The sequence below is a fragment of the Mus musculus genome, chromosome 6 (genome assembly GCF_000001635.26).
Source record: "Mus musculus strain C57BL/6J chromosome 6, GRCm38.p6 C57BL/6J".
Taxonomy (NCBI): Eukaryota; Metazoa; Chordata; class Mammalia; order Rodentia; family Muridae; genus Mus; species Mus musculus.
The window spans coordinates 85586481-85612353 of record NC_000072.6 but is presented as its reverse complement, the minus strand read 5'-3'; the positions used below and the strand labels follow the sequence as shown (position 1 = coordinate 85612353).

The following is a 25873-nucleotide window of genomic DNA, read 5'->3' as shown; positions in this document are numbered from 1 at the left end:
ACAAATTAATCCCATGAAATTTTCTTACACAGTAAACAACCTATAAATAAAAGGAAAACTCTCCATGTTATCTTTGCTATCTTCCCATACCAGCTTCTAAACGTGAACAAGGGCACATCACACAAACAAGGGTGGGACTCAAGGAGGTCCAAAGAGCCAAGCAAATGAAGCCTTCCTTATAAAGAATTGATATGGGGCTAGAAAGATAGCTCAACGATTAAGAGTGGTTAAGACTGTTCTTCAGTAGGCCCTGAGTTCAAATTCCAGCAACCACATGGTGGCTCACAACCACCCATAATGAGAGATCTGACGCCCTCTTCTGGTGCGTCTGGAAGACAGCTACAGTGTACATAGATATATTAATAAATAGATCTTTAAAAAAAAGAATTTATGTAAGTCTCTAGAGTCACCACTTTTAGTACAGACATGATAATGGCGGCATGAGCAGACAGGTGGGGAATGTATACAAGCTTAATATGTTGCTCATTTGAGAAGAGGCAGTTAGGTATCTTCAGAAAGACTGACTAGTTTGGACTTTGCATTGAAGTCTCCTTTCGAGACAAACAACGATGCTTGGCATTTTCTTAAATGCCCTAACTCAAGACTTCCAAGAACTTTGAGTGTGTCTTGTTTTCACATATTCCAAATATTCTTGCTTAGCCCAACCTGAAAAGGATACCTCAAAATAAGTCTGGAGGGCTGAACACAGTGGTGGTACATGCTTTCACTCCCAGCACTTGGGAGGCAGATGCACAAAATTTCTCTGAAGTCAAGGCCAGCCTGGTCTACACAGCAAACTCCAGGGAAGCCAGGACTACTTAGAGACCTTGTCTCAAAGAACTAAAATAAGAAAAAAAGAGAAGAGAAGAGAAGAGAAGAGAAGAGAAGAGAAGAGAAGAGAAGAGAAGAGAAGAGAAGAGATAAAGATAAAAAGTCTAGTCTGCCAAAAAATGCCCTTTCCTAAGACACCAAAGAACTGGTGAAGTGTTACAGGCTATGAAAGAGTCTTTCTGTCAACAGTTGGTAGGGATCATATTCCTGGGTAGGAGATGAAGACCACATTGTAAGGCAGATTGGTATAAAAAACAAATGAGCTCTTTACTTTCATTATGATTTTCTTTTCAACTAAAATATTCCTTTACCTATCCATAAAATAAAATAAAAAAATGTCAGGTAACTTACAGGCTTTTCAAAATGGCGCTCCTCAGATGATGGTGTAAAGTAAGTAGCCAAAACAAGGAGCTGTCACAAACATCATCAAGCAAATTCTCTAAGTCTGCAAGCTCCAAGTACTTACCAGTTAAGCCTTGTAGGCCCCATGTCTGGGAAACAGTGAAAGGTAAAAAAACAAGTAATATTTCCTGAATCAGGACTAGAAAGGACTGTATTCTATCATGATCACTTCATTGTATCTCACCTCTCTCTGCAATACAGCAATTCTTTCACTCTGTGCACCAAGGTTTTCATAAAGGCTGGAGTACTTAGCATCACCACACCTAGTAAGGACACCAGATTCAGCCTTCCCCTGCAGGCCCTCTATTAAAAAAAAGAAAAGAAAAGGAAAAAAGAAGTCATGTTGCGTAACTATAACATACACACACACACACACAGCCTGACTCAGCCCCCAAGGCCAAGGAATTTCACCTTGGCCTTCATCAGCTTCCAGGAATACCTCTTGGCTGACTATAATCAGTGATGCATCATTCATCAGTGTTAATGTAAAGTGGGACTTGCATCACATGCTGCCAAGTTTGCTAATAAGCTGTTCCATACAGCAGCAGATTAGACCTTTAATGGGGTTACTACAGTTTACATCCTTACCCAATTTATAGTCTGAGGAATCTGCAACTTCTTCAAAGGTCTGCTGCTTTAAATCTTCTAAAACCCAAGATTCTGAAGTTGCTATTTTCATTGCAAAACTAATGCTTGAAGATCCTACCTTCTCTGTAAGGTCAAGATTGCTTATACCATATTGAAATGAAGGTGACTGTGTTTCAAGACCAACAGCCTGATTGCAAGCTTTTTCACTTAAAGATGACTTAAGCTCTAGAGTGACAGAAACCGGCTTATTGAGCATGTTCTGAGGAGCATTAATGGAGGATTTTAAATCTGGATACAGATATAGGGAACTAGCATCATCTTCTTTATACAACAATGATTTTGAATCTGCTGGTTCAAACACCCCAGGAGTAGACTGGTATTTCAGGTACTTAAGCTTATCGATGAAAGAGATTTCATTCTTACAATTTAATGGGGAAAGATCTGGTTTTAGGGGTTCTTTCTCTTCGCTGTCATCTGCTAACAGTTCAGTGTTATCCGTTTGAGTCTCACTTATAAGACTCTCTTGATTGGAAGACTCAATTGAGGCAATAATTGCCTCAAAGGCTACATTTTCAGTAGCATCAACATTTTTCTCATCAAAAGTAGAAGCTGCCTTTTGGTTTCTTTCCTCTTGAAAATAGAGTTGTTCTGATGTCTCATCCAAGTTGGATTTGACTGTCGGAAGAGGACAATCAGAGATATCAAGTCCTCTGTAGAGAATATATGGTTCTGCAACTTGTTTTTTACTATCAGGGACGGCAACAGTCCCAATATACTTTATCTCTGGATATCTGGTATGCACCTGAGAAGATGCCCAAGTATTTCTAGTCTCCTTTTGCTTAAAGAATTGAGATAATTCTTTCTGCAGATCTTCATTTCCTTCAAAACCCTCCAAAGACTCATTCTTTAGACTCATCTCATCTTCTGCTGGAGTCCTTAAACAAACATTCTCAAGATGATTATCAGCGATCAAAGGAGCCTCTTTTCCTCTTTTTAACATGCGTTGTAGAAAAGAGTATGGCACTTTATTAGGAAGAGGAGTAATTTTACATGGGAAAGAAGCATGGTCCTTACTGGCTAGACATGCTTCAGTTTGTTGTAAGGCTTTCTGGTTCCAATACTGATTACATGAACAAGAAACACCAAAACTGTTGTTTCTTTTAGCAGCTATACTTTCATCACTAATATCAGATAAAGTTGAGGTGGAAACTTGGTCTTTATCAGCCAAGTTGCCTTCTGGCTGCTGAGTGTCCTTTTCTGATGGCCATGACATATATGAACACAGGACATCATGATCTGAGTCCTTCGGGCTTTTCAGTTCATCAGGGGCATTAGATGGTACAGTTTCTCCATTATTCTCTTGTTCAAACATGAAAAGAGAGTGCTGAGACCCAAAAGTTGTGCTACCTGTAAGTGGATGCTGAGATATACTAAAGCAACTGTTAGCTAAGTCTGAAGATGTTTCTGAGGTGGCTTGGATTAAAGCTTCACTAACTTCTGATGGTCGAGCAAGCCATTCAGAATCTTCAGACTTATCAGGAATTCCTCTGAAAATACAAAGTCAGAAAGAAATAATTAGCTCCTGAGTATTAACTATTAATTAATAATTAAAATAATCACTAATATCAGATAAAGCTAAGGTGAAAACGTGGTCTTTATCAGCCAAGTTGCCTTCTGGCTGCTGAGTGTCCTTTTCTGGTGGCCATGACATATGAATATAGGACATCATAATCTGATTATTATTATTATTAAACACTAATAAAAATACAAACCTGGTGTCACTAAAATCAGGCTTACTTGAAAGTGCATTTTTAAAAGTTCTAATCTTCAATCTTTAGCTAAAGATTAAACAAAGAAAATTTTGCAACCAATAAGTAAACTACCACCTGATACTACTGCTGCATTCTCCTAAAACAGAATCAATTTCAACATTATAAAAAAAGTTTAAAAGCTTGCCTTTTAAACTTAAAAAGGTTTGCTTTTTTGGGTTGTTTTTTTTTTGGAGGGGGGGGTTGTTTGTTTGTTTTTTTGAGACAGGGTTAATCTGTGTAGCCCTGTATGTCCTAGAACTCACTTTGTAGACCAGGCTGGCCTCGAACTCAGAAATCCGCCTGCCTCTGCCTCCCGAGTGCTGGGATTAAAGGCATGCGCCACCACGCCCCGGCAGGTTTGCTATTTTAAATGTATGCTACCTACTATGAATTGACACTCACTAACTTATATTCCTCAGTTTACTGGTCAGTTATTGGGCTTATAGATCTACTCCCAAACTACAATATAGCTTAATCACCTCGATAATACAAAGGAAACAGAATTTTGCAACCATGATTCTAAAGTAATATACAACATAATGAGAGGGGGTTTATACGTTTACTTTCTAAATATCTAGAGTTTTGAGTTTAAGGTAGAGTTTTCTTTTGGTTTTAACAGAAAACAAAGCCTTGGACAGTTCCAAGTATGTTTCTGAAGAATTACAAAATGTCCTCCCATTTTGATTGTTCTAAAAGACATCAATTTGAAATATTATAAAAATCTTACTTGATATTTGCACAGTATAAAGAAAGCTAACTAGGTTGATTCAAGAACAGCTGAGCAAACTCAAAGTGCAGACTAATTAATATCTTAAAAATAAATGCCTGCTTTCCTGCAGAATGGAGGGGAAGGACAGCAGCAGCATACAGAGATTTAGAATAGGAAACTCAGGTACTGATAACCAAAGTTTGCCTAAAGGCTACACAAAACCATACATGATTTCTAAATAAAATATAGTTACATGGTACATCTCTACATGTAAAATACTGCACCAATTTAAGACACAAGAATATGCTAAGAATACCTGACCTCTACTCCCAATCCCACTTTAGCCTGAAACCATTAATACTATTAACAACTTACTACAAGAGTAGAAAATTTAGAAGGCAAATAAATGAATCACCCCACCTCAAAGGTGCAAATTCTAGTTCACTTTGTTGAAACAAGGAATCAGGCTCAACCTCTTCTTGGTCTTGTATCAAACATGTCAGCAAAGGCAAATCAGGAGCAGCAAAGTTATCCTGTATCACTGCAAAGTTTCAATATAAAAAGGCTGAGCAATCAAAAGTGCAATGTTTACCTTACTCGGGCCATTCTTTAAAGCACCTTCTACATCATGACAATAATAATATACTAACAGCAGCAATCATCTATGGAACAAGAAAAAGTCTAAACATTTAACATACAGTATTTCATTTAATCCATGAAGACTTCGAAGAGTAAGTATCATTACTACCTTAGAGGTAAGGACATTTATTTACAAAACTTAATATAATTAAATAATCTCTTCATATGTAAATAGGTTAAATGACAGCATTCTAACTTCTTTACAAATTACTATACAATTTACATTAATTGTTAACAATTATTAGCAATTAAAGTGTGTCCTTTTTATTAATTTTTATTCTGTGTAGGTGTTAGATTGGTGGGTGGGCATGAGTGTGCACTGGTGATCAAATGGCAATCAGGAGGCAACTTACAGTAATCATTTCTCTCCTACTGAGTGGGAAGAATCAAACCTAGGTCATCAGGTTTAGCAGCGGGTGCCTTTGCCTGCTAAGTCATATTGCTGGCCCTCAATTTTAACTAATAGGAAATTTTATATATGAACATATCAAAGGGTAATCTAAGGGTTCTGGGGTCCTATGACACTGCTAAGAGATGATGTGGATCAAAATTATATTCAAAATAATATTGAAACAAGGCCTCCCTTTTAAATATTTGTATTACAAAATGGCTTGTCGAGAAAATTACGTATGGTGCTAATATGTAAGTAATAGTTTTAAATAAATAAACATTTCTTAAATTTTCTGTTTAAACTCTACCATAAGATGGTATCACAAACACAAATGTTCTTTGAAGTTCTGGTTCTGAAATGTATAAAATAGGTATGTTACCTAAAGAGTTTGAACCTTAAAAAGAAAAAAACACTAGTTTCCTAACAGCTTAGGTAATTATTTTTTGTTGTTGGGGTGGGGGTGGGGTTCTGTTTTTGTTTTTTTCAAGACAGGGTTTCTTTGTATTGTCCTGGAATTTGTTGTGTAGATCAGGGTGGCCTCAAACTCAGAGATCTGCCTGCCTCGTCTTCTCCCTTCCAAGTGCTGGGACTAAAGACATATGCCACCATGCTCAGCTTTAATTCTTATCTCTTTAAATATATATATATATATGTATATATATATATATATAGTATAAAATCCTTATTCCCTATAGCACTTATTAAATTACAAAACAAAAATTATTCCTATAAAACTTGATTTCTAAAACAGCAACCTACGAAAATTGTCTAGTGATGTGCTGCTAAAACTAAACTGCTTTTTCAACATGAGTCTAATGATTGCTACAGCACACTTTCTTGATTTCAACTATATCTACACTTGAGGACTCCACCTGGCACCAGCCTTCTTCCTGAAATGCCCTCAAAGAAGTTTTGCTCACATTGGTGATATAGGCCCTCACTGGGGACCCTAACATTCTCACTGCTCTGGACTGGCAAACATGTTTGGTTCCTCTCAAATTCTATAAAGCTGCTTTATCACAGGTATATCCTCAATGACAAGTAGAGTATCTGCTATATACTTAGTAGGTAGTAAATTAAACCTACTGAATTGGCTAAAAATAAGAAATGATAGTAACTTTAAACACATAATTTTAGTCAATAAAGAGCTTTCTGGTCAAGCATGAAAACCTGAGTTCAACTCCATAATTGTTGTAAAGTTAGGCGTGGTACTGCACACTTGCAATCCCAGTGCTGGGAAGGTAAAACAGGCAAATCCATGGATTTTTCTGGCCAGCCAATGAGTCAAATCAGTGAGTTACAGGCCAGTAAGGGACAATGTCACAAAAAAGAAAAATGGATGGCTTCTGGGAAACAAACCTGAGTCTGTCCTTCAGCATGCATACTGAAATACCCATACACACAAACACACACACACACACACACACACACACAGAGAGAGAAAAACTTAACATCAGAGAAGAGCTAATACGGCTCATCCCTGGCACTGGCTTAGATAATCCTTCAAAACAGATCCTCTTCATCCCTCGAAGAATCAACAAAGTTCTTTAAAAGAAACTAGGGCTGACACCACAAAGGACTCTGGTGAGTACAAGAAATTATTTTCAATTAACTAGGTATAACGGTCACTTAGAATGATCTGGTTTTCAAAAATGATTCTGGAGAGATAGCTTAATGGTTAAAAGAACTGGCTGCTGCTCTTCCAGAGGACCTAAGTTTGACTCCCACCACCTACATGGTGACTTACAATCATTTGTGACTCCAGTTCCAAGGGATCTGACACCCTCTTCTAGCCTCCTCCAGTATCAGTCACTCGAGTGGTACACAAACATATATGCAGGCAAAATACCCAAACACATAAAATAATATGAAAAATAAATAATAAAATTAAAAATTAATTATCCCTAACCAAATTCCAGAATTTACAGAAATCATTATTATCATAAACATTGAGATAAAACAAAAAAATCATAAGTAATTAGTTATAAGTACCATTTGAGCATCTCCTTAAATATTTAAAATTACCTGAGTGGTGTTTTAGAGTTAAATCAGGTTAAATAGAAAAATGTACTTTTTAAAGGAGCAAGCCAGAATTGTTCATTTTCAATCATGCCATGTATATGTGTGTAATTGATGGGAAGGCAATGACTTCCTCATACTTGTCCTCAACTGTTGTTTCCTCACATTTGGAGAGATGTTGCCAACGTAGGTCCCTCCATCACCCATCATATCAACAATATCTGCCATTGGTGAAAGCCTAATACCATGATGATAACATCCATGAGGGACAGAACAGCAGGAATGGCAAATCCAGTGGCCATACAATGCAAGATCCAGTAGCTTTAAATGTCTATTTTATCTACTGACAAGGAAGAAGTGCAGCTATACAAGAAATTACACTGTATAGTCTCTCATTCAATGCTGAAATCTTTCTATTGTAGAATTTCCCTTGACATTTTGCTGTAACAGAACTTACTTTTAGTTGCTGGTATGTTACCTTTTTAAAAAGATCTTATATTAAGCTAAATGCAGCATCCTATACTTTACAAATCCCCATTTTAACCTCTGCACTACAAGGTAGCAAGCATTTTTTGTCAAGGGTCAGAACATAAATATTTTAGGCTTGTTGACAACATATGAACTGTCACATATACTTCGTTTTCATAATCTTTTAAAAATTCAAATGGTGAGGGTGATAGCTCAGCAGTAAAATATTTGCAAAGCATGTGCAAGGCCTTAGGTTAAATCTAGAGAACCTCAATAGAAGTAAAAAAGAAAAATGAATCCAGGCTGGGTAGTACACACATATATCCCAGCACTTGGGACGTTGAACAGGAAGACACAGAATTCCCAGCAAAATAAGAGTATACCAAGACTTTCTGAAAACAGCTAAATTAAATAGATACGTAAAATAAACATTTTTAAAATTTGTACTCATAAAGAATACAAATTTGGGCTGGAGAGATGGCTCAGCAGTTAAGAGCACTGACTGCTCTTCCAAAGGCCCTGAGCTCAAATCCCAGCAACCACATGGTAGCTCACAACCATCCGTAATGAGATTTGACGCCCTCTTCTGGTGTGTCTGAAGACAGCTACAGTGTACAGCAAGCAGGGCCTTGAGCTAGCAGAGATCCTGAGCTCAATTCCCAGAAACCACAATGATGGCTCACAACCATCTGTACAGCTACAGTATACTCATATACATAAAATAAATAAATACATCTTTAAAAAAAAGAGTACATATTTTAGACTGTGGGCTACAGTTTGTAGACTTCTACTCTTGTTTTGTAACTATGGAAATTTCTTCAGAGAAAAGGAGGTAGTGTTCATCTATCTACCCTTGGATTAAAACACAATAGGCATTTAGATATGTTACATAAACTAGTGGACAAAAAAGGAGTTACTTTCTCCTTAGCAAGGCAGCCTTCAATCATTTGATCACAGCCGCCTCCTCCCAGCAAGGTCAACCACCTTTCTCCAAAGGGAAACCTACAATAGACTTTAATGTGCTATACCACATAACACTGCACTAGGATCCTGGCTTCCAAAACATTAGCTTGTTTTGAAAAGAATATGCTCAGTTGGATCCAAGTCTTTACTCTACAAAGCTCTATAAAATCATCTTTATGGTTGAATACCTTGATTTGAAAGTTACTTGAAGTTTATCTTTGGTGAAGCGCTAAGAAAGCCATTCTACATTAAAAGACAAGCAGGATGATCTAGCTCAAAGAAATGACTCAATTTCATCTTGTTTTGGTCTCAAAACGGAACATAGCAATGGCTTAGAATGAGTCTAAGGATCAAATAAAGTAAATCTACACAGACATATCCTTAGTTGAGAAATTACCTCCATCAGGTTGCCCATAGGCAAGTCTGAGAGTTATTTTCATGATTTATAATTGATATGAAAGGACTGCCTGCAGGTGGTCCTGGTTGTACAAAAAAGCAGGCTGAGCAAGCCAGTAAGGAGAGTTCCACCATGGCTTCTGCTTCAGTTCCTATCTTAAGTCCTTGCCTTGACTTCTCTCAATGGACATAAACCAAATAAACTCTGTCCTCCCTAAGATACTTTGTTCATGATCTTTATCACAACAATAAAAAGCAAATGAAGACATATGGACAGTTATTTTATATGAAGCAACAGTCTCCACTGATGAGGGAATGCCAATCAAAGATAATGTGCTCTTTTCCAAGAGCAACTGTGCTACAGAAGACTAATGATAAATACCCATGAGAATGGGGGTGACCACCTTTCAGCCTTCTATGAGCAATGCTAAAAAGAGGATCAATAGTATATTTAATATGGCTATCCCTACCAGCTGGTGTGGAAAACTAAAACCAACTAATTCTTTTGAGTATAGCTCCACAGAAATCCTCAATTAAAAAAAAATTTAGTTAGGAACAAGCTAACAAGTTACTGTGTGCACACACATACACAAAGTGTTTTTAGAAATATAAGCTATTGCCAAGCAGGGACATGTCTCAAATTTAATCCCAGCACTCAGGATGCAGAGACAGGCAGAACCTCTTTGAGTTTGAGGCCAGCTTGGTCAACAAATCGAGTTCCAGGACAGCCAAGGTTACAGAGAAACCCTGTCGAAAGAAAAGAAAGAAAAGAAAGAAAAGAAAGACAGAAAGACAGACAGACAGACAGACAGACAGAAAGAAAGAAAGAAAGAAAGAAAGAAAGAAAGAAAGGAAGGAAAGGAAGGAAGGAAAGGAAGGAAAGGAAGGAAAGGAAGGAAAGGAAGGAAAGAAAGGAAAGAAAGAAAGAAGGAAGGAAGGAAGGAAAGAAAGAAAGAAGGAAAGAAAGAAAGAAAGAAAGAAAGAAAGAAAGAAAGAAGGAAGGAAAGAAGGAAAGAAAGAAAGAAAGAAAGAACGAAAGAAAGAAGGAAAGAAGGAAAGAAAGAAGGAAGGAAAGAAAGAATGAAAGAATGAAAGAAAGAAAGAAAGGAGGAAGGAAAGAAAGAAAGAAAGAAAGAAAGAAGGAAAGAAAGAAAGAAAGAAAGAAAGGAGGAAGGAAAGAAAGAAAGAAAGAAAGGAAGGAAGGAAAGAAAGAAAGAAGGAAGGAAAGAAAGAAAGAACGAAAGAAGGAAAGAAAGAAGGAAAGAAAGAAAGAAAGAAAGAAAGAAAGAAAGAAAGAAAGAAAGGAGGAAGGAAAGAAAGAAAAAAAGAAAGAAGGAAAGAAAGAAGGAAAGAAGGAAAGAAAGAAGGAAGGAAAGAAAGAAAGAAAGAAAGGAAGAAAAGAAGGAAAGAAAGAAAAGAAGGAAAGAAGGAAAGAAAGAAAGAAAAAAAGGAGAAAAAAAAGAGAGGAAAAGGAAAGAAAGGAAATATAAGCTATTACTTCTGGGTAAAGACACAGAGGCCATTTAAGGCTGAGGAGAGAGCTTGACAGGTAAGAACACTAGCTGCCCTTCAAGAGAATCTGAGTTTGATTCTCAGCACCCATAATTCCTGTTCCAGGACTTAGGTGTTCTCGTCTGGCCTCCATTGGCACCAAGCACGAAAACAATGCACAGACATAACATGCAGGTAAAACACCCATATCGAGTAAAATAAAATGTTAAAATAGAGAGAGAGAAAGGCATTACCTAGCAATGGAGAACACAAGACATTCAGCTTTGGCTTCTTTCCTGGACACTGTGACTGAGCTGGTAAACCTCCCTCCTGAGAGGGTAGGTCTGGTACTTCTGTTCCTTCTACTCTGCCGATCTCAGTCTGGGACATAGCCAAGGTTTGGGAAGAATCCCTTTCTTGAGGAAGACAATGCCAAGACTCTGTTCTCTGAAAGGAAAATTTTAAAGGAAAAGATGTTGGTCGTTAACTGAGTCAACACATTAATACTACTGTCTACTCATAGCATATTTAACAATATTCTCACCAGAGTTGAAAAAAAGTTGTTCCTTCTATGTTCCTTCTTGCCCTATTAACCTCCTCGTTCTCTTCTGATCACTCCCATCTCCTAGTACCAGGCAGTCACTGACACTTAACACTATATTTAAGTTCTCATTGTCAAATCAATACATTTGGTACATGACAAAAAACTGAGTATTTCCAAACCTATCAACAATATTCCTTGGGCAAAATGGGAACAGGTACTTCAGAAAATAATTTAGCATATTCTTATAAAGTTAAATATACCATTAAATAATTTAGCTGATCTACTCCTAGGTATTTACTCAACAGAAAGTCATGTTTACTCAAAAAACCCTTAAAGAATATTATTTAACAATGAAAATTAAAGAGCTGACACATGCAACATAGGCTAATTTTAGAAAGAAAGGGAAAAAAAATCAGATTTTAAAAATCCTCACACTATAATTTTGAAAAGGCAAAGCCACTAACAACAGGGTGCTTGCTATAACATCAGGGACTAGAGAAGGCAATGACAAAAATAGTATTCATAATCTTTTGTATATAATACCTAAGCTATATGTCTCAACCATAGTGGTATGTGACTGTATCTTTCAAAGCTCATCTGATAAACTGTATAGATAAAACAGTTCACTTTAATACATTTCTTTATACATCAAAAAACTTAGCTCTTTAAAAGTGGAAATAGATAACTGGGTAGTGGTAGCACACACCTTTAATCCCAGCACTGGGGAGGCAGGTAGTGTTCAAAGGCAGCCTAGTCTACAGAGCAAATTCCAGGAACTTGCTTGCTATACAGAGCTATACAGAGGAAACTCTGCCTCAAAAAAAGAAAAAAAAAAACAGACAAAAAAATGCAAATGGACACCTTTCCTCTTAAAATAAAATAAATTACCATCAAGTAATGAGTTTGTAATTTTGAATATTTTAACTTCTTGTATGCTAAGTATCCCAAGACATAATGCACATATACAAAGCCCTTTACAATGCTCTTAAAAGAACGTAGACTATTGAGATGGAGAGAGCAGGGACGAGCTTCTGTTCTACATAAAATTATGAGCACTATTAGGACACTGAAAATGACTACAACATCTCTTATGCTACTGGTAAAAAGAAAAAGAATTTGCCCCAGATTTACCTGATCCTCCTCAGAGCCCCACCGGACCCCTGTTTCCAATAACATTGTACTGGAGTTGGAAAACTGGGCTCTAGAATTATCTTGATATGATGACTGCTGCCATACACGGCAAGTCAGTGGGACAACCTAAAAATCAAAAAGCACATGTAGCCAAGTGATGTACAATAACAAAAGTAACCATGCTAGAAAACACCTTTCACTTTATAAAATGCTTTCATTCTGTTATAAAATGCTATTCTCCAAGCATAGCAGCACTACCATCTTCATCAGAAGCAGCTGTAACTTCCCACAAGAGACTCTCAAGAGTGGACCTGTTGCTCTTCCCTCACAGGAGGGTGTGGGGAAAGCCATTATAAGGCAGGCAAACACAGGAAATAGTTCAGTGGCTTGAGACCTCTTTGGTTTGGATTATGTACACACAGCCTTGTATTAACGTATCTGAGAGTCTAGTTCCTTATCCTGCATGTACTCACACCCCTCTCAAACAATGCACCTAGCAATCTCAGAACCCTCTACTCTCCACCTACACTAGGCAGAATGCACACTTCACTCTGAGCAATAGTACAAGCTTCTCTGCCCCTAACAATCAGATCTGGACTGTTTTCTATTCAGGTATAATCCCAAAGGATCTGGACAGGTAGAAAAGAGAGGCTGATCTGGTCTGAACTGGTTTGGGGTGCATGTACAGTAAGACAAACTTCATTGTTTCAGTGAATTCTGGGGGAATTCCTATTTATATTATTTAAATTTCCTATTTATATTACATATGTATAATTGTACATGCATACAAATCAAATCGGACGCACTATGAGAAGGGACATGTTGACAGAAAAAAAATATGACCTTATCTATCTTATTAGCATTCATCTGAAAACCTTCACAAAACACCCATAAATAACTTAAGATCTTGTTAAAATATATATATATATATATATATGCACGTGCATGGAACAATTAATGAAAAAAGAGACCATAAATTCAAAGGGCCCAAGGAGGGTATTTGGGAGGGTTTGGAAGGAAGAAAGGAAATAGAGAAATTATGTAATTATATTATAGTCTCAAAAAGAAAAAATAAGCATACCAAAACATTGTACTGCATCTTTCTGTTTTTGTTTTTTGAAACAGGATTTCTTTGTGTGGTCCTTGGTGTCCTAGAACTCACTCTGTAGACCAGCCTGAGCTGGAACTCAGAGATCCTCCTGACTCTACCTCTAGAGTGCTGGGATTAAAGACACTCCCCACCATCAATCGCCCAGCACATTTTACTTAATCTTTTAAAGTTTGATACATTACATCCTTTAAACAAGATAACTTGAAAATTGATACGATATTTAGTGTGAGTCTCTCTTGAAACTTCCCCACAGGAGTCTTGGAGTATACTGTTTATAATGAACTCTACTTCTCACTGATCCATCCTAAAATCCTTTCTGTAGCCTAAGACTTCTGCTTCACCTGAGACCTGAGTGTAGTACCTGGGAGGAGCTCCTTGGGCTGCTGAAATCAGCAATGCTGAAAAGCAACTCCTCTGTTGGTTAAAAGGTAATATGAAAACTGCCTTTTAAAAAAAATCCATTTTTTTAAAAAATCCAAATTCACTTTATCAATTTCTATCTAGAAGCAAAACAGTGAATCTACTACAAATTAACAAGAGAAGTTGCAAAATTAGTGACTTTTATATGCAAATCTGAGTTTATAAGGAATTAAGAAAAACCAGGAGAGCTAAATAACAAACAAGACATTAAGAATCAGAGTAGAAACTGTTTAGGTATCTCAGTTGGAGAGTGCTTGCCTAGTACACACAAAGCCCTGGGTTCAACCTCCAGCACCATATAAACACTAAAAGTGTGGTAATACAGTCCTATAATCCTAGTACTTAGATGTGGTAACAGGAAAATCAGAAGTTCAAAGCCATCCTTGGCTAGTGAGTTTGAGGCTAGCCTGGGCTACATGATACTTTCCCTAAATAAATGAGGTGGTGTGATAACTCATCAGGTAAAGATACTTTCACTTAGCATGATCAACACATTGTTCAATCCTGGTACCCACAACCACATAATAGAAGGAAGCTGATTCCCGTAAATTATCCTCTGATCTCCACAAATAAAAGTGTGCATATGTGAAGGCACATATACACACACAAACACCCAAAAGCAATAGATTAAATAAAAATAGGGCCTGGAGAGTTGGCCTAGCCTTTGAGTGTTTGCTACACTTCCAAAAGACCTAAATTTAATTCCTAGCACCCATGGGCTGAAGGATGGTAACAATCAACTCTAACTCCATCTCCAAGAAATCCTACACATTCTTCTGACCTCCATGGTCACCTACACATACCTGCACATCTGTGCACACACGCAAACAAGTTTTTAAAGTTACTTTTTAAAACATGTCCAATAAGCTAAGGTAAACTAAAGTCAGCAAAATGTCAGAACAAATAAAAATAGCAACAGAGACAATGATTTCAAGTGACAAAGCCTAGAAGGTTAGACAGGTAGCTGAGTCAGTAAAGTACCTGCTTTATGATTACAAGGACCTGGGTTCAATTTCTATGAGCTGCATTAAGAGGTGGTAGTAACTGAGGAGAGCTGATATCTGGCCTCCATGTATTTGCATACCTGCATGCACATATGCATGAATATATATATATTACACAGGCACACACACACACACACACACACAAAAATCAGTTATATTTCTGTATACAAGTAACTACCCAAAGAAGAAAAGTAACATAGATAGTGTCTTAGTCAGGGTTTCTATTCCTGCACAAACATCATGACCAAGAAGCAAGTTGGGGAGGAAAGGGTTTATTCGGCTTACACTTCCATACTGCTGTTCATCACCAAGGAAGTCGGGACTGGAACTCAAGCAGGTCAGGAAGCAGGAGCTGATGCAGAGGCCATGGAGGGATGTTCTTTACTGGCTTGCCTCACCTGGCTTGCTCAGCCTGCTTTCTTATAGAACCAAGACTACCAGCCCAGAGATGGTCCCACCCACAAGGGGCCTTTCCCCCTTGATCACTAATTGAGAAAATGCCTTACAGTTGGATCTCATGGAGGCATTTCCTCAACTGAAGCTCCTTTCTCTGTGATAACTCCATCTGTGTCAAGTTGACACAAAACTAGCCAGTACAGATAGATAGATAGATAGATAGATAGATAGATAGATAGATAGATAGATAAATAGATAGATAGATCAATTGATCGATCAACAGACAGTAATTCCAGCACTTTGTCAGAGGGAGGACCTAAAGAGTTCAAGGCCAGCCTGGGTTATAGCAAGTTACAGACCCTAACACACACACACACTCACACACACACACACACACACACACACACACACACACGCTCTCTCTCTCTCTCTCTCTCTCTCTCTCTCTCACATACACACACACACACACACACACACACACACACACACACACACAAAGTCAGTTCATAAATAAATACTTAAGGACAAATTAAGTCAAGAAGGTAAAAGACCTGTATCCCAAAAAGTCTAAAATTCTAATGAAAGAAATTGAAAAAACCACCCTTAGCCAGATATGGTAGCATACACCTTTAAATCCCAGCCTGATCTATGTATGTATAGCTGAGTTTCAGATCAGCCAAGCCAAGCTATACAGTGAGACTGGTGGGGGAGAGGAGAAGGGAGAAGTTGAGAAGGGAAAAAGAAAAAGGCACAAATAAACAGATAGCCAATGTTTGGGATTAGAAATAATATTGTTAATATGTGCAAATTGCCCAAAGCAATACACAAATTCAATACAATCTATCAAATTACAATGGTATTCTTCACAAAAATTTAAAGCAAAAAAATCCCAACATTCATATGAAACTACAAAAGACCCAAAACAATTTTAAACAATTCTGAGAAAGAAAAAGCTTTGTGTCCTATTTCTTGATTTCAACTACACAAGAAAATAACTTAAGTTTTTAATTATAAAAACTGAAGTTTAAACTACAAAAACAAGAAAACAAAGAAAAAAGCTCTTTAATTCTAGTCTTGGCAATGCTTTTTTCTACACCACACTACAAGCTCAGAGTACAAACTGAAAAGATAGAACTCTTATCAGACTAAAAAGCTGCACAGCAGGCTGGAGAGATGGCTCAGAGGTCAAGAGCACTGCTCTTCCTGAGGTCCTGAGTTCAATTCCCAGCAACCACATGGTGGCTCACAACCATCTATAATGAAATCTGGTGCCTTCTTCCAGCCTGCAGGCATACATGCAGGCAGAATGCTGTATAGATAATAAATAAATCTTTAAAAAAAAAAAAGGGGGGGGAGCTGGCGAGATGGCTCACCAATAAACAGATAGCCAATGTTTGGGATTAGAAATAATTAATATTGTTAACATGTGCAAATTGCACATGTTAAGTGGGTAAGAGCACTTGACTGCTCTTCCAAAGGTCCTGAGTTCAAATCCCAGCAACCACACGGTGGCTCACAACCACTCCTAATGAGATCTGAAGCCCTCTTCTGGTGTATCTGAAGTCAGCTACAGTGTACTTATGTATAATAATAAATAAATCTTTAAAAAAAAAAAAAAGCTGCACAGCAAAGGAAACAACAAAATGATGCTCCAGGGTAGAGTACTTGCCTGACACACATGAGAGCTGTACTGGCTGGTTTTGTGTGTCTACTTGACACACGCTAGAGTCAGCAGAGAGGAAGGGGCCTCAGCTGAGGAAATGCCTCCATGAGATCTGGTTGTAAGGCATTTTCTCAATTAGTGATCAATGGGGTAGAGCCCAGCCCATTATGGGTGGTGCCATCCCTGGGCTGGTGCTACTGGGTTCTATAAGAAGTCAGGCTGAGTAAGCCATGGGGAGTAAGCCAGTAAGCAGCACTCCTCCATGGCCTCTGCATCAGCTCCTTCCTCAAGGTTCCAACCTTGCTTGAGTTCCTATACTGACTTCTTTGGTGATGAACAGCAATGTGAAAGTGTAAGCTAAATAAAACCTTTTCTCCTCAACTTGCTTTTTAGTCATGGTGTTTTGTCACAGCAAAGAAACCATAACTAAGATAAAACCCTTACATCTATCCAGCACAGGGGAGAAAGACAAAGGAACAAAGCAGCAAAGAGGAAGGAAGGGGATAGAAACAGAGGAGAAGAGGAAGAAAAGGCACACTACAGAATGGGAGGAAATGTTTGCAATATTCTCAAACTACGAGTCTAAAGTTAAACACATTAGCCAAAAATAAAGAAGGGGGCAAACACCTTTAATCCCAGCACTAGATGAAAAAGGCAAGAGGATCTCTGTGAGTTCAAGATCAGTCTGGTCTACACAGTGAGTTCCAGGACTCAGAGAAACCTAAATAAATAGACAAACAAGTAAATAAATAAATAAGTAAGACATAGGGTCTAGAAAACTGGCTCTGTGGTTTAAAGCACTGGCTGCTCTTGCAGAGGACCGAGGTAGGGTTTGGTTCTCAGCACCCACATGGAGGCTCACAACCATAACTCCTGTTCCAAGGGCTCTAACACAGGCACCATGCATACAAGTGGTGCAGATGTATATTTACAACAGCAAACATCATACACATTAAATAAATAAATCTAAAAATTGTATGTATGTGTGTGTGTGTGTGTGTGTATATATATATATATATACATATATATATATATGTCATACCATTCAATAGGAGAAAAGCCATCTGACTATAAAAATGAAAAGGTCCCCAATAGTTTGCCTCATGCCTCCCTGCACTTGACTGATCTCAGCTTATCTTGGAAGCTAAGCAGGATTTGGCCTACTTATTACATTAGATAAGAGATCCTTGGATACATGCAAAATCCTGGGTTTTTTAATTTAAAACCCAATATGAAACAGCCCAAATAAAAATTAAGCAAATGCTTTAAATGGACATTTCTGTAAATTGATGTATGAATGATCAATAAAAACAAGAATGATCAATAAAAACAGGTTATAATCATTAGACAAGGTGAATGAGAACTCTCCTACAATGCTAGCAAGAATGTAAAGTGGCACAGCCACACAGGAAACTATCTGGTGGACCCTTATAGGGTTAACTACAGAATTGCAAAATGTCCAGCAATTCCACTCCCATATATATATTCAAGAGCAATGAACTCACATGTACACACAATAACATATATGTGTATGTTTAGAGCAACAGCATTTTAACAGCCTAAGACATTTTTTAAAAAAAGGAAAAAAGAAAGAACATTCCAAGAGCTGCTCCCTCAGATGAAAAGTAAATAACCCTCTACAGTGCAAATCAAGACAAAAATGAAACACACAAAACTAGGAATAGGAAATGAAAATCACCACATAGATGCAAAAGTTTTAAAAACTATGTAGTATGGGATGGCTCAGCAGTTCAGAGCACTGACTGCTCTTCAAGAGGTCCTGAGTTTGATTCCCAGCAACCATATGGTGGCTCACAACCATCTGTTATGGGATCTGATGCCCTCTTTTGGTGTGTCTGAAGACAGCTACAGTGTACTCAAATACATAAAATAAATAAATCTTTAAAAAAAAAAAAAACTCAATGCATTCTAATGAACTAGAGCTGTTGCTGAACTTTTTCTAAGAAAATTTTTCTAAGAAAATAATAAATTATCAAAATTAACCTAAGAAACATGAGTCTATGTATACAGACCACACCTGAGAGGAAATCTGGAAGCACCATAGTTTTGTTTCTGGTGTCACTCAAACATTAGAGAAATATTTCCACACAAGTAAAAGGTTCTCCTGGACATAGGAAATATTCATTCCAGCACTGTTCATGCAAATAGAACACCACAGACAAAACTACAGGCTCAGACTATGTTTTCCTTCTGGGAAAAAAAATGCTAGCAGAAGAGGTGCTGAACACTAGATGGAAACTGGAGGATAAGAGTAAAGGGAGGAGGGGCCAACAGGAAACAATCAAAAATTTGTAAGCTGGGTTCATGACTCATTTAAAAGTTGGAGACCAAGAATTTCTAGGGCCACAACCCAAAACAATTCCCTTCAAAATGTAAGCTTCAAGGGGAGGTGTTTTAAATAATCTGAGCAGCAGGAAAACAAAAGAGCAGAGGCTCAGAATAACTCACTGAAATGAGTCTTTAACAAGATGCAGCCTTATTTATAATAGCCAGAAGCTGGAAAGAACCCAGATGCCCCTCAACAGAGGAATGGATACAGAAAATGTGGTACATCTACACAATGGAGTACTACTCAGCTATTAAAAAGAATGAATTTATGAAATTCCTAGGCAAATGGATGGACCTGGAGGGCATCATCCTGAGTGAGGTAACCCAATCACAAAGGAACTCACATGATATGTACTCACTGATAAGTGGATATTAGCCCAGAAACTTAGGATACCCAAGATATAAGATACAATTTGCTAAACGCATGAAACTCAAGAAGAACAAAGACCAAAGTATGGACACTTTGCCCCTTCTTAGAATTGGGAACAAAACACCCATGGAAGGAGTTACAGAGACAATGTTTGTAGCTGTGACGAAAGAATGGACCATCTAGTGTCTGCCATACCCGGGGATCCATCCCATAATCAGCTTCCAAACGCTGACACCATTGCACACACTAGCAAAATTTTGCTGAAAGGACCCAGATATAGCTGTCTCTTGTGAGACTATGCCGGCGCCTAGCAAGCACAGAAGTGGATGCTCACAGTCAGCTATTGGATGGATCACAGGGCCCCCAATGGAGGAGCTAGAGAAAGTACCCAAGGAGCTAAAGGGAACTGCAACCCTAAAGGTGGAACAACATTATGAACTAACCAGTACCCCGGAGCTCTTGACTCTAGCTGCATATGTATCAAAAGATGGCCTAGTCGGCCATCACTGGAAAGAGAGGCCCATTGGACTTGCAAACTTTTTATGCCCCAGTACAGGGGAATGCCAGGGCCAAAAAGTGGGAATGGGTGGGTAGGGGAGTGGTGGGGAGGGTATGGGAGACTTTTGGGATAGCATTGGAAATGTAAATGAGGAAAATACCTAATAAAAATATTAAAAAAAAAAAAAAAAAACAAGATGTAGGGAGGAAAAGGGAAAGGAGCTGACTCCATATATAAAGCCTGCTGACCTGAGTTCAATCCCAAGATAAAAGGGGAAAACCAAATACATACACACACACACACACACACACACACACAATCCTGACTTTCACCTGCCCCTGCTCTGGTAGCAGGAGACAAGTAGATATTTGTGACTTGCTGGTGGGCCAGCCTAACCTTCCAATAAGCTCCAGTTTCAGTAGTAGATCCTGTCTTAAAAATTAAGGTAGAAGGTGTGGTGCCACACACCTTCAATCCCAGCACTCTGGTGGCAGAGGCAGGTGGATCTCTATAAAGATCACTATGTAGACCAGCCTAGTCAAATTAAATAAATAAAGTGGGAAGCAATCCAAGTAGAAGTAGAACTTTGGCTTCAATATATACCTATACACAAATGCATATGTGCACACAAACACTACACCACACACACACACACACACACAAAACAAACATTGTTAGACAACAGATGGACAATGAACACATCTTTAAAAACTGGGCAGGTATAAGCAGTGCACACATTTAATCTTGGGAGGCCTCTGAGTTCACATAGGGAGTTTCAGGACAGTCAGGACTACATAGTAAGACCCTGTTTCCAGAAAAAGAAAAAAGAAAAAATGGGGGTAGGAGGGCTATAGCTCAGGGGCAGGTTTGCCTAAATGCATGAAGCTCAGGATTGGAAACCCACAACTTCATAAAGCAAACAAACAAAAGGACAGCTGGCTACACTTTCATATATTCTCTAATGTAAATTACTGATGTAACCAGGACTGGGTATAATAACCACATGTTTACTCCAGCACTTGGGAAGCAGAGGCAGTCAAATCTCAAAGAGTCCAAAGACAGCCTGATCATAGCACGCTCCAGGCCAGCCAGGACTCCATAGTAAGATTCTGTCTCAAACACAAAACAAAATTTCCACGGGAGGAGAAAGACACCCCAAGCTCTAAGAAGCAGTATTTTTCTACTTCAATTAGACAGGTCACTGTAATACAGAAAAACAATTTTCTCGTATTAGGTATGGTAAGTGGACTAATTTAAGAATTCCTCCACTAGACCTAAAGAAATAAATTTAAATATTCATGGCTATTAAAATAAGTCAGAAGAAAGTAAGTTAGGAAAGGTCTTCAAAAGTATAGCTTTCACTATGGTCTAGATGTAGATAACATACTACTTAAAATTTCTAGCCCAGACCACTTCTCTAATTTTTAAAACCAAATTCAATCTATCACCCACCCAGACAATTCATCACCTGCTCAAAGCCACCACAGATGCGGTCCATCTCAAAATCAGCACAAGCATTTACTCACTAACCTAATACCTGGACACTACCCTCCACATCCAATCCACTATGAAGTACCACGATTTTGCTTTCTAAAAGTTAATGTTATTTTGGGATGGGTGGTGTATGCCAAGTTATTCTAATCTCAGAGCAAGGCTATTTTGTTTTGGCCTCAAAGCAGGCTAGGTTTCAAAGCAAAGGCCCTGCCTCCTTCAGAAAGATCTAGCTTAACAGGCCCTGGCTGCAGCCTGTCTCAGAACATACTGAAATCACTGTCTCCACTCTTTAATGAGCGCACTAGACCATCAGAAATTTGACCCCCTGTGACTCATACCTTCAACTGCACAGTCATAAGAAAACAAAAAGAGAAAGAAAAGAAATGCACAAGGAGTCGCACCAGACAAGACCTAAGCAACCAGAGAGCAGCACCATGACACTTGAACAGTGCCAGAAAAGCTCCCCACTAAAGAACCTAAACTTTCTATTTCTGCCCTTTTGGCTTGTGAATTCATTCACAGCACCATGTCACCAGCCCATCAACCCTGTTTCTGGCATGACAAACATCTCGAAACAACCTATTTCTCCTATTCCCATCAATTTCCCCATTCTATGTAAACCAAGCTGGCCTGGAACTCCAGACCCACCTGCCTTTGCCTATGAATCGGAGGTTCCCAACCTATGGGCCTCTACCCCTTGGGGGTTGCATATCCTGCATTTACTTTAGGATTTATGACAGTAGCAAAATTACAGCTATGAAGTGATTTTATGGTTCAGGGTCACCACAACATGAGATAGAAAAGAGTCGCATTAGGAAGGTTGGGAACCATTGCTCTAAATGCTGGAATTAAAAAGTATACGACACCACACCCTGCTCACTTCCTTGTTCTAAAACCCTTTTTGCCTGACAGCATTGCCCGGGTCCTCTAATTACTGTCCTTCACTTAGTCAGGCTGCTCGAATCCCCCTTGCTAGCACAGCTAGCTACACTATTAATTTTCTTGCTGGAATACAAATCTGATCACAAACTTCTTTATTGACTTCCCAAAACTCCAGAGATAAAGCCTCAAAATGCCTGGCATAACACATAAAGCCTTATAGTCCAGACTCAACTCGATGGCCTTCTTTTTCTTGAAAATGTCATGCTTTAAATGATGTGGTCCAGCAGTAAGTACAATGTTTGCCTAGCTTGCTTAAAGGCCCGGGTTCAATCCTAACCCTATAAAATAAAAAATAAAAAACAAATGTAAAATGTGAAAAAGTCACACTCTTGCTAACCAACAGTGCCTTGTTTTATCTATGCTTTGTTTAACCCCTTGTTTACTAGCCTTGCAGTCTTCAAGGTAACTCCCCAACCTCACTGACAAGTCCAGGTTACCTATTTCATGCATTCATTTTTTTTATGCATGCATTTTTGTATATAGCAGTTTTACTTATGAGATCATGTGAATTTTATCTGCCTCCCTCTTTAGAATGGGAACACTAGGAAGGCAGCAGTTTAGTTCACCATGATTTCCTTAGTATCAAGTACAAGGTAAACACTTAAAGTATAAGCTGAATGAATTTAATACCACCTAGCAAGCAAACATCATGTATTGCTTTTTGACAATCACAGTCCATACTATCACTGTGATAATGAAATTGTTCTGCAATTGCTTTGTCCAACGTGACAGCCACTAAGCAGGTCTATTAAGCACTTGAGAAGTGTACAGGATCACTGAATTCCTAATTTTATTCATTCCCCTTCCCCAATACTAGGGCTTGAAAACTCAAGTCCTTGCACACACTAGGCAAGACCTCTCTACCACTTAAATACACCACCAGCCTTTCTAGTGTTACTTAAAACTAATTCGTATGTAAAGAACCACACGTGACCATACTGACCAACAACGCAGTTCCTGATAGTTAAAAAGCATTAATAGCACGGTTAGTTTCAAAATGATCTTGGTAGGACCTCTGTAAACTTGGCTCTTCCTCTATTTGGTCCTAACTTGGTGCTTTCTAATTTTCCAGACCAGAGCTGCCTCACAAGCTTTCTTTCATTCCAAGTTCCTGCCACTGGCTAGGAACCTATTAATTGCTACAAGTGCAAAGACACACAATGGGCGGGAAGACACACAAAAGCTCACGCAGAATACTTAACCAACAATAATTCCTAGTGGGGGGGGGGGGGTGAGGGGGGGATGTTTCTTGCACTTCAATAAAACTAAGGTGTTAAATGCTAAACGTCTCTCCACCAGTTAGCTATTCCCTAGACTCCCTCCCCAGCTCCCACCTCCTGCCAAAGAAGCCTTTCTAACTGCTCGCTCTGGGAGTACCGGCTCCCAGCGCCATCTGTCTTATCTGCCCTACTTTAAAAACAAAAACAAACAAACAAAACAAAACGAAAAAAAAAAAAAAACGGATCCACTGAGAGGCGCAGGAAACACGGAGCTGTCAATGTCAGGAAGAACCTAAGACTACAAAGAACCTGCCAGCCCCACAAGCAAGGTGTACAGTCCATAAGCAAGGCGACCCGCAGCGCGTAGGTCCCGATATCCTGGACCCAGTTCAGTAGCTCAAGCATCTCTACAGTCGCTTGGCCTCAGCCCCGCTCCTCCCCACAGCCCAGCTCCGGGCTACAGAGCCGCTTCTCACCTCAGTCTTGCCCAGATGCTCCACTGGGGTGTACCGGAGCCGCGGGGACAGAGGCGGAGGCGGAGGCGGAGGCGTGGGAGGGGGCAGAGAGAAAGCACTGCCAGGACGGTCGGGGTGAGCCTGCAGCCAGGCTTTAGCCAGCTCGTCCTCCTCTTCGTCCGAGCTCTCCTGCCGCTGGGACTCGTAGTTAAAATCCAAGTCGGGCCCCGCCTCTTCGAACTCTTCCAGTCTCCCACTCTCCTCAGAGGTCAGGGCCTCCTCGGTCGCCGCCGCCGAGGCGTTCTCCACCTCTTTCTTCCCCTCCTCTTCCTCGCCCTCCTCCTCCTCTTCTTCCTCCTCCTCCTCCAGCTCGTCAGGCCACGGCAGGTCCTCAGGCTCCATGTTGGCCTCGCGCTCCAGGCGCCTTTGGAAGAGGAGGAGAGGGGGAGGGGCGAGGAAGGGAGGGGAAGCGAGTTGACTGGCGGTTGCGGCTGCGCGCAGGCGCACCTGCCCTCACTGCCTCACGCGGGGCGGAGCTGAGAACCAGCCCGCGCGTTGCTAGGGACGCCCCGCGGGGAGCGCGGGAAAGCCGCAGAAGAGCGTCACTAGACCTCGCTCACAGTACCGTATGCTCACAATAAACCTAGTCCGGGCTTTGGGGACGCTAGGGGTCCTGCACAAAGTCACCCATGATTTTTTATCTCTTGCCCTAGAATAAACCAATAATAGTCACGTTCGCAAGTTACAAATTTTAAGGTTAGTGCCAGTCTACCTAGCAGTAGTGAATCTAATGGGATGAGTGAATAGTTAAGAGAGAGAGGGAGAGAGAGAGAGAGAGAGAGAGAGAGAGAGAGAGAGAGAGAGAGGGAAGAGAGGAGAGATAGTTGGGATCTGACTAAACCACAAGCAACTGTGTGAGAAGCGCCTATAAAACGAGGTTAAGAAACCAACCCCGGCCTGGAGAGATGGCTCACGGATTCAATTCCTGAGTTCAATTCCCAGCAACCACATGGTGGCTCACAACCATCTGTAATGGAGTCTGGTGCCCTCTTCTGGTGTCTCTGAAGAGAGCAATGGGAGTGTACTCATGCATAAAATAAAAGAAGGTGGTGGCGCACGCCTTTAATCCCAGCACTTGGGAGGCAGAGGCAGGCGAATTTCTGAGTTCTAAGACAGCCAGAGCTACACAAAGAAACCCTGTCTTGAAAAAAAACCCAGAAATATTAATAAATAAATAAATAATAAAATAAATAAATCTTTTTTTTAAAAAACGAAAAGAAAGAAACCACACACACACACCCTCAGGGCTGAAGAGATGGCTCCACCAGTAAGGCATCTACACCACAAACTGGAGTTTGATTCCCAGAACTCACATAAAAGTGGAAGGCAAGAACTAACTCCCCTAAATTGTCTTTACTGAGTGCACACACAATAGTATAAAGGTAGCTGGATCAGGTAGTACACGCCTTTATTCTCAGCACTTGAGACGAAAAGGCAGGTAGATCTCTGAGTTCAAAGCCAGCCTGGCCTACATAGGGAGTTTCAAGACACCCAGGGTGACATAGAC

General features: G+C 39.5%; 1 protein-coding gene across 9 annotated transcripts in view; it reads right to left on the bottom strand.

The window, feature by feature from the left end:
* Alms1 (ALMS1, centrosome and basal body associated) overlaps positions 1–24856 on the bottom strand; it is a 139114-nt gene extending 114258 nt beyond the window's left edge. For 4 of the 9 annotated variants that reach the window (XM_006506049.3, XM_006506051.3, XM_006506053.4 and 1 more), the window contains exons 1-6: positions 24328–24842; positions 12384–12509; positions 10963–11155; positions 4762–4882; positions 1822–3368; positions 1418–1536 (exon numbers count right to left, since the gene is read on the bottom strand). In XM_006506049.3, the coding sequence (XP_006506112.1) occupies positions 1418–1536; positions 1822–3368; positions 4762–4882; positions 10963–11155; positions 12384–12509; positions 24328–24708 (2487 nt within the window). In that variant the 5' untranslated portion in view covers positions 24709–24842. Of the gene's footprint in view, positions 1–1417; positions 1537–1821; positions 3369–4761; positions 4883–10962; positions 11156–12383; positions 12510–24327 lie in introns of all 9 variants that reach the window. The other 5 variants (XR_001785126.2, XR_377445.4, XM_006506052.3 and 2 more) reach the window with 4 other exon arrangements.
* Between the last annotated feature and the right edge of the window lie 1017 nt (positions 24857–25873).